General features: G+C 41.1%; 1 protein-coding gene across 1 annotated transcript; it reads left to right on the top strand.

The window, feature by feature from the left end:
- Positions 1-2996: 2996 nt before the first annotated feature.
- Positions 2997-8680, top strand: LOC112559293 (chitotriosidase-1-like). The gene is given in 9 exon segments (XM_025230409.1): positions 2997-3703; positions 4148-4334; positions 4981-5233; positions 5636-5760; positions 6269-6350; positions 6353-6394; positions 6598-6783; positions 7029-7148; positions 8175-8680. Coding segments are annotated over 9 exon segments (1113 nt in total). The 5' UTR covers positions 2997-3648; the 3' UTR covers positions 8238-8680.
- Positions 8681-8852: the final 172 nt, after the last annotated feature.

Genomic DNA, 8852 nt, shown 5'->3' with positions numbered 1-8852 from the left:
GGGAAGAATATATCCTGTTACCTCCCCCCCCCCAAGGCTCATTGCTTGAGATGAGATTCTTCTCAAATTAAAAAAAAAATAAAAAACGCAGAGAAGCCGAGAGAGAGCGCGAGAGACAAATGACAAATCTTGACGAGGGTAACAAAATAAGCAAAAATGATGCTTTTTCACATCTAGCCAGTGTACAGTAATAAAGTCTTAAAGAGACAATCATTCAGTCAGAAGTTAAATTTTGTTCAGCATGTTATTTTTGTCTCCATTTCACCAGCAATCGTTTTGTTAGTATTTTATCAGCATGTTCTGTGTCTCGGCTATTTTTGAAGACAGTTTAAAAATACACGGATGTTATGCTGAGTAAACAGGCATTCTGTTTACAGTTGAATTACTTTTGATCGACTGGAATCGTTAATAATTCATAGTGTGTCTTTTAGCTTCGAACTCTTGCGATGGCTAAGGTTGTAAGGGACGTAACTGCTAATCAGACATCTCTTGTCACGATGGAAAGGAGTATGTTCCCTGGAACTAAACCAACATCTCTTTTATCATCACTCACATGATTTAAAAACAAAACTGTAGTGAAGATTTTGTGGGAAGCTCGAATATTTGGGGTGGGTGAGGGAGCAGGACCGTGGAGAGCCAGCACGGGCCCCGGGGCAGACGAGCTCTCCGAGCCCCTTGTAACTTATTTTTCCAATATATAATAATATGCTGACAACTTGATTATCAATAATATCTGCATGTGTAATGCTTGGGTGTTCTTTCCTCAGAGTTTTCTTTTAAATAAAAGGAAAAAAATCCACTAACAAAGCCCGGCCCCATCAGAGCCGCTGGCCCGGGTACAGATACCCCCTACCCAACTTTCTCATAAGGCCTGGGAATACAGGTGTGCACGTAATCATAAAAAAACGATAATAAAAAAGCCCCAAACAGCTCTTCCGTAAAGTTTGTCAACTTTTTCTAAGGCAGAAGTATAAAAGACAACAAAGCAAATGTCACAATGCATGCATGAGAGCAAGGATTACGTGTACAGACAGGTAAATATTTACCTTACCTTCCAGAAGACCTTTATTTTTTTGTACTCTGGGATTTAGAAAGCGTAGATCGGCATTGTTGAAACATCAGGAATCAGATCGTATCTAGACTAGTACACACATTCTACAGCCATGACTTCTCCGCATCTCTCTCTCTTACACACACAACGGGATTCTTTATTTATGAGGGTCGGTATTTACTATCAAAGCATACGTTTTTTAACATCTAGCCCTCACCACAGAGAAGGGAAAAATCTATACTGTTACTAGACAAGTATAACTCTGCCGTTCAATATGAGAAAGAAGGGGTATATACGTGGGGGTTGCAAGCTACTACGTAGCTGTAGCGCTCAAGCATGGGAAAAGAATGTGTTGGAGAGAGAGCACTGACAATCGTCAACGATTCGTGGGCTTGTATCTAGATAACGAACTGTTGATTAGCGGCACCATCTTTCAACAGAAAACCAGACACAATCTGGCTTGGATATTGGGAAAGCCAGGAGGAGACTGACATACAGAGAGAAGAACATCACTTGGAAGAAGATTGTTCAGGAGTCACGAGCAAAGAAATTAGGAGACACACAGGCATCGACAACATGCTGGAGGAGGTGACACAGGCGACAAAGGTGAATTGGCCACGTCCTGTGGATGGACAAGACCAGGACGGCCACTCGCTGCCCTCAGATGGACACCACTTGGAGGAGAAGGAATTCTTTCAGGGTTGATTTAAATAAGTCAGTTCTTAGAATGGAGATGTTCAGCAGGAAAGACGTTTGTGTATTTTTGTGAAAAAATAGCAAATAGAGATAGGGAGCCAGTTTATCTGTTAGTGTTGTACAATTTTCTAGAGTGGGGATCTAAGAAGTGCTTGATTCTTACCAGCTGGTAAAATTTTCTTGGAAATACTTTTGCTTGTCACAGAGAAATGCTTGGAACCATGACAAATGATTTCAATTCTAAACACAAGTACAGGCAGGACCATATTTTACTTTCAGTCAAAGTTTAATGCAGGAACCTGAAAGAAGTAGACAAGAGGAAGTTCATGGTCACGAAAACAAACAGGTGAGAGAGAAGGACAGCAACAAAATAATACCCAGAGGACAGACGGTAACAGACAAATAAAGTGTGACCGGACCTGAACTCTGATTAATGCGTAAATTACTGCAAAGGGGACAGGACCCGGATGCTTTGTAACAAATTGTTCTAAGCGGGTCATCCAGATAGACCTCTATACCTTTTTGAAACAGGCCATGAGTCAATTTAGTTCCTGCTCCCTTGGTGTCTCTAGAGTGGTGAGTCGGCGAGCTGCTGGATTGTATTTGTTTATGTTGACTGGCACTGGTACGTGTGTGGTTAGCACGGTATGAGAATATTGTGATATTATCGCCATGATGCAGAAGGAAACATGGCGTTTTGCTTTGAAAAAAGCACATGTACGAGTATTTGTTTTATTTTTATCGGAGAAGGGGAGTCACCTATAAAGTAATAGCAATAATATTATTAGGCTATAGCCCGATGTAAGACAGATAGGTCACCTTAAGACCCACTTCTTATATTTAATGCTGCACATCGTAGATGTGACTTAATTAAATTATGTTTGAGACTTTATTCAATCAAAATGCATTTAAGAGGGGGGGGGGACATTGAGTGAAATTCTTAATTTCTTGGCTGGTGACTTCAGTAATTAGTTTCTTAAGTATTCACTTTGATTATTTCCTGTTATATTTATTGTTAGCGTGTACACTCAAACTCTTTAAATGTCCATTGCTTGTATGTAGACTTTGATTAGGACTATGGCAGCGCACCTTGTGCTGCCGTCAATGATTTCGTGTCTGTAGTAGGTACTCCCCTCCCCTCCTCCTTTTATCTCTGATCCCTGCCTCTGATTTTGTCTGTATCTCTTTTGCTCTCTCACCTTTCTGCTTGTTACATGTCTTCTTGTTCTTTCTTGCCTTCGTGCCTTTCTTGTTTTCCCTCTTTGGGGTCGGTCGGTACGTGTTCCGAAGAACTTATTGTTATTAGGAAGGTAGGAGATAAAACTGTTTGTTCAGATTAGATTTCTTGTTTACGAGTCTTTGTTCGCCCTATACAAAGCAACTTCCTTTCGGTTAGTTGGGTTGTTTTGTATACATAAAGAACTAGAGAAGGATTTCAATTTTTGCTAGATGGGCATTTAAACCATTATAGCAACAGCTTTAAATGCTTTATCACATAAAAATAAAATATATTTAACAGCTGGACACCACTCGTCCCTTTTTCTTTGTGTGTATGTGTAAAAATAAACAACATCCGTGAGGATTGTGTGTTTTCCCCGTGACCTAAGCAATAGCGGAAGAAATAACCTTTGTTTTTGTTTTGAACGTATTTGTCCCGGTCTTGTCTTCCACCATCAACATTGAGGACGAGAAATGTTGTTTATCTCTGCTGTACCGTTGTTGTTTTGACAGCTCTAGGGGGCGGTGTTAATAATTTATGACCACGCGGCAAGAGCTGGTCTTGCGATAATCCCTGCGTCTTTTTTTCCACGAAGGGTATAAAATCGCTTCATTGCCGGGCTGCGCCTATTCGTGGAAGCATCTTCGTATTGTGCTCGTAAATCTGTATTGTGCACTTCGCGATGCTTCTCCTTCTGTTCAGTATTGTTGCTTGCAGCTACCTGCAGGGAACACAAGGTATGGATCATTGAATGTTACGTGGATTTTGTCATTCTTGCTCGCATTTTAAGTCCCAGACACATGCATGGATTGGCTGTGGCAACTAACTGGATGCACGCTCATGTAAGCAGTTGATTGTTGGATGGTTTGATATACTGTTCGTGTGTATGAATGTGCGGGCGCGTGTTGGCGTGTGTGTTCTGGCATGTACGTGTCGTCGTTAGAACCAACACCGTGATAAATATTTTAAAGTTCTCACTGGCATTTGACTTTTTGTTCCTTTTTTTAAGTTTATTTTATTTACTGCTTGCTTTTGCTTTTCTGCGCGCGCTCGTGTGCATATGTTGTCGTAGGAACTCACACCGTGATACTTTTTTGAGCTCTTTCTGTCATCTCATTATATGTTCTTTATTTTCTTATTTCATTTAATGTTTTTTTTTTCTTCATTAACCGGCCGAACAGCCTGCAGTCGTATCGTGTGTTACTACACCAACTGGTCCCAGTACAGGCCTGACTCCGGAAAGTTTACGCCCTCCAACATCGACACGTCTTTGTGTAGTCACGTGATCTATGCCTTCGCTGACTTGCGGGACGGGCAGCTGGTGGCCTTCGAGTGGAACGACGACGACTCGGAATGGAGCACCGGCATGTATGTAGTTGTGACAGATTGTTCGTCAAGTCCACAAGGACAGCAGTGGCTTGTAGCCGTGACAGATAGTGACAGATAGTTTGTGAACGTCAACAACGACAATAATGACTTACGTAGTCGTGACAGATAGTTTGTGACGTCAACAACGACAACAATGGCTTACGTAGTCGTGACAGATAGTTCGTAAGAAACGACAACAGTGAAGCAGTGGGCACATCTGTTCCCTTGTGCTTGGTGTTTTGTGCGATACACTAACACATCCATGAGTTTGTCTTTATGTTACTCTGATCACAACGTGGACTCTCTCCTTGCTCACTTCTAACTCTAACCCTGACACATGTCACGTAGTGATATGACAGCCATTAGAAAAAGAATTGTGTAGTACAAACACACAATTTTATATACATGTACTATAAATAAGTGCAACAGCTTCTATTGGTGGGTTTCAAAATGTGTATGTTTACTTCACGATTGTGATCAGTCCACAATTGTACATCAACCGTGAGGGCTGAATCACGTAGCGATAGTTAATGACCATGTCTGTTGATGTCAGTTTGTGTAACCAACTCCTTGTCATGTCACCAGATTGTTTTATAATCTGTCGTTAAATATTGATAAATCTCGTAAACTAATTTCTCCCTGATAGGTTCAGCAAAGTCATCAACCTGAAGAAGAAGAAACCTTCCATGAAGATCTTGCTGGCTGTCGGCGGTTGGAACCTGGGCTCTGAGCCTTTCTCCAAGATAGTTTCCACGAATGAAAGCCAGACCGCCTTCATCAACCAGTCCATTGCTTTCCTGCGGAAGCGTGGCTTTGATGGTCTCGACCTCGACTGGGAGTACCCTGCCAATCGTGGAAGTCCTTCTGGGGACAAACAACGCTTCACTTTGCTTGTCACCGTGAGTTACCCTTTAATTCATTTTATGTCCAATCCACTTCAGCAACTTTTCATTCTGGGTCACCCATCCGTATCCGTTATAGTCTACTACAAATGTGTGTGAACAAAATCCAAGCACTAGGTTTATAAGAATGGGATACTTCACTTTGGAGGGGAAAAACGGGTTCTTTTTCCTAACTTTGAACTTTAATTATAGTTTCAGTTATATCTTCCTGTCGTGCTTCGTTATTTATTATTATTTTTAAATACTTTAAATTCGTGTACGCGGATATCAGAATCAAATGTAAGGGGCAGGACAAAGTGTCAAGGAAGCGAGCGTCCGCTGCTACCGTCCCTAAAGGTGCTAGAATTTATGGATTTTTCTACTTCCACTGCTTCTCAGAAACATTTTACTAATGCGCAGGAAATGAGGAAAGCCTTTGAAGAAGAAGCTCAAATTTCCGGGAAGGAGCGGCTACTTCTGACTGCTGCGGTGGCTGCAGGGAAGGACACCATTGACACAGCTTACGACATTCCGGCAATCTCAAAGTGAGGTCATTAAAATAGGACTGGTCAAATTGTGACTGTATTACCCTCTATCACATTTCGTCTAAGTATGTGTTTATTTATTTAACTTTCGATGCGGATGATGGTAATAATAAATAACGTGTGATTGATATAGAGCATAATCACGCCCACGAAGAAGACTGCTCTCATGCTTCAGACAAGTAGCAGACATTGACAGAATACGAAGGACAGAAGGAGAAACAACTATCCAAACAAGGAACAAAACACAAACAGAGAAGACACAAAGAGGAATCAGGAAATAAACAGTAAGGATGAGGAGTGTCATAAACCTGCAAAGGAAGACGAACAAGCGGACCAGACAGTTGACTAAAATCACAATTATTGACAACTATGCCGATCAGTGTAAAGAGTAATGTTGGAAAGTGAGAAAGGATTTTTTCTTTTGTTCTGTTTCCCCCTAAAAGTATCATTGAATAATTTAGTTTTACAGCCTATAAAAGCTCTTCGTGTTTATTTGACGACGAATCAGGGAGCTGGATTTCTTGAGTGTGATGACCTATGACTTGCACGGAGCCTGGGAGAGCTTCACCGGCCACAACAGCCCACTGTACTCGCAAGACGTAATGAGACCGGCGATCAACGTAACCTGAATTTGGTGGGTGAGCTGTGGTCAACGTTAACAGAAGCTGATAAATATCATTGTGTAAAAAAAATGAAAGAATAATTCTATATTCTAAACCTTCCTTTATCTGTTTGGGTATTTCATATATATAAATTTTTTATTGTTTGGTGTTTGTTATTTTGATGTGTTCACTATAGTGTTCATAAACAAAACATGCTTATGTGATCCAAATCCAGGACTTTGCAGTCCGTTACTGGGTACAGAAGGGAGCGCCAAAGGCGAAGATGAACGTTGCTATGGCATTGTACGGCCGTACGTTCACACTGGCCGACTCCTCCAACTATTACCCCGGTGACCCGACCATAGGTGAAGGTCAGGAGCTCAAGTTCACTAGAACGAGAGGCATGATCTCCTACTTCGAGGTAATTTTCTTGAGCGTGATTTTCACTCCCTCATTGTATTTTAGTAGAAGGAAGTAAAGGAAGAGGAAGCGAAGAAGCAAATGAAAAATGATGAGGATGGTGATGATGATGTGGTGTAGTAGGAAGAGGAGATGATGGTAGTGATGGTGTTGCCAAAAATAGACTGACAGACAAGTGGACAGACAGACACGTAGACGACCATAAGAAGAGCGAAAGTACTTCTATGGCATTGTCTTTCATGGCAGGCATGCGACATGTTGAAAAATGGCGGCATCAGAGAGTACATCTCGGAGCAAAAGGTCCCATACATCCATAGCGGCAACCAGTGGGTCGGCTACGACGACCCCGATAGCTTAAGAGAGAAGGTAAGAGGGTGGCGACGAGCATAGCTGGGTAAACGTACTGGGTAAACGTGATTAATATGTTTATAAGCCTGCAGCTGTCCCCAGTGTACTTTCCTGTGGTCTGAAAATAAGTAACGAGGTTTATCTCACCCATTTGTATGACTCCTATACAACTTCCTGCACCGAGACCTTGCAAGAGCACAAAATGGATCGTTGAACTAATCTCGCTGTTTATTTTGTCACGACGGCACGCAGAGCACCTCCTTCTGTGAAAAAAAAAGGATTTGATGACTCACTTCATTTCAGACACCATGTCTATCGAAAAAAATGTCCAAACGGATTTACCTGGTCCTGTCATCGAGGACAGCACAAGCAGATAACAATTGCTGCTAGATTAATATTATAACTTGGCCTGTTCAAGCTGGACATGCTAAGCATAGCACAGTTAGTTTCTTGAGCAGCTTGTTTGCTAGGGTTTCTTTGACTTCTCTTTTCAAAACAAAAAGGCTTATAAAACGAAGCTGTATGTACAAGCTGTTTTGAAATGGTTTGGTTTATGTTGACAGTAAGGATATTCGCAATGCTAGGAGGTATAAAAACTTTCCACTTTCGAGTAAGAATTATTATAGGAGTTTCCCTTCTTTTTTTCTAAAACCAATCCGTAAAATCCTCGCAAAACGCCCACAATTTAGAGTATGTAGTACACCATGTTAAACAGAAACACTAAGTCGCAAACTGTAAAACAGGAATTAAAGGTGGGTTACCTCCACCAAAGAAAGGCATTGCATTGTAAGTGTAATCAAACCACATCCACTCAGCACTATATTATGTAACAATAAGACTAGCGGCAACACCTTGACCTATGATGAAGGAATTGCTTGGCCTGCTGTCCTTTCAAACCTTTTCATTTTTAAAACCATTTTTATGGCATCTCTTTCAAATATTATATCATTCATAGGATGTTATCTAAATAATTTTGTTTCAATGTTATGTCCGCCTGCTGACAGTTCTCACCTTGACTAATGTTGCCACCTGTTGTACACACAGGTACGCTATGTCAAGCGTCAACGGTTATGGTGGCGTGATGGTGTGGGCCTTACCCCTGGATGACTTCTCGGGTACACACTGCCAGCAAGGTCGATACCCACTGATGCGAGCGATTGTCGATGAGTGTGGGAAAAGCAGAAAATAGTATTTAGCTGGAGAGGACTTCAAAACTGAGTGAATTTTAGATGGAGCTGTGAATAAATGTGTGCTAAAGGTTGGAGGTACTCTACAGGTTTACCTGTATGGGAAGATGAACACTCTTTTGAAAATGGGGTTGGTGGTGGTGGTGGCGGTGGTGGTGGAGAGATTAACGGTATTTTGACTTTAACAAGCCAATCTATGGTAAGATGCAGAAAGTGAACTTTTATTTGTCCATAATCTCCAAAAGTATATTTTGTCTTATTTTTGTATTTGTAACACCTGTGTTCTGTCATATTGATAATTTCGTAATTTTGTAAAAGTGAGTGAATGCATGTCTAACTGAAATAAAGAACGAATTAATGAGAGTACCATCAGTTAAATCACTCTTTTTGAGCAGCCGACAATATTTCACGTGGACAGACACAATTAAGTCTCGTGCAGAAAAGAAAACAGCTGATATTTCTCGCGGCAAATGTTGCAACACTTTATGCTAAGTGTAAATCACAATGAAACAATTTACTTGCATACTTTTATATT

Source organism: Pomacea canaliculata, linkage group LG3 (assembly GCF_003073045.1).
Source record: "Pomacea canaliculata isolate SZHN2017 linkage group LG3, ASM307304v1, whole genome shotgun sequence".
In the NCBI taxonomy this organism is placed as follows: domain Eukaryota; kingdom Metazoa; phylum Mollusca; class Gastropoda; order Architaenioglossa; family Ampullariidae; genus Pomacea; species Pomacea canaliculata.
The sequence above is the reverse complement of the archived record's forward strand: the minus strand, read 5'-3'. Positions and strand labels throughout refer to the sequence as shown.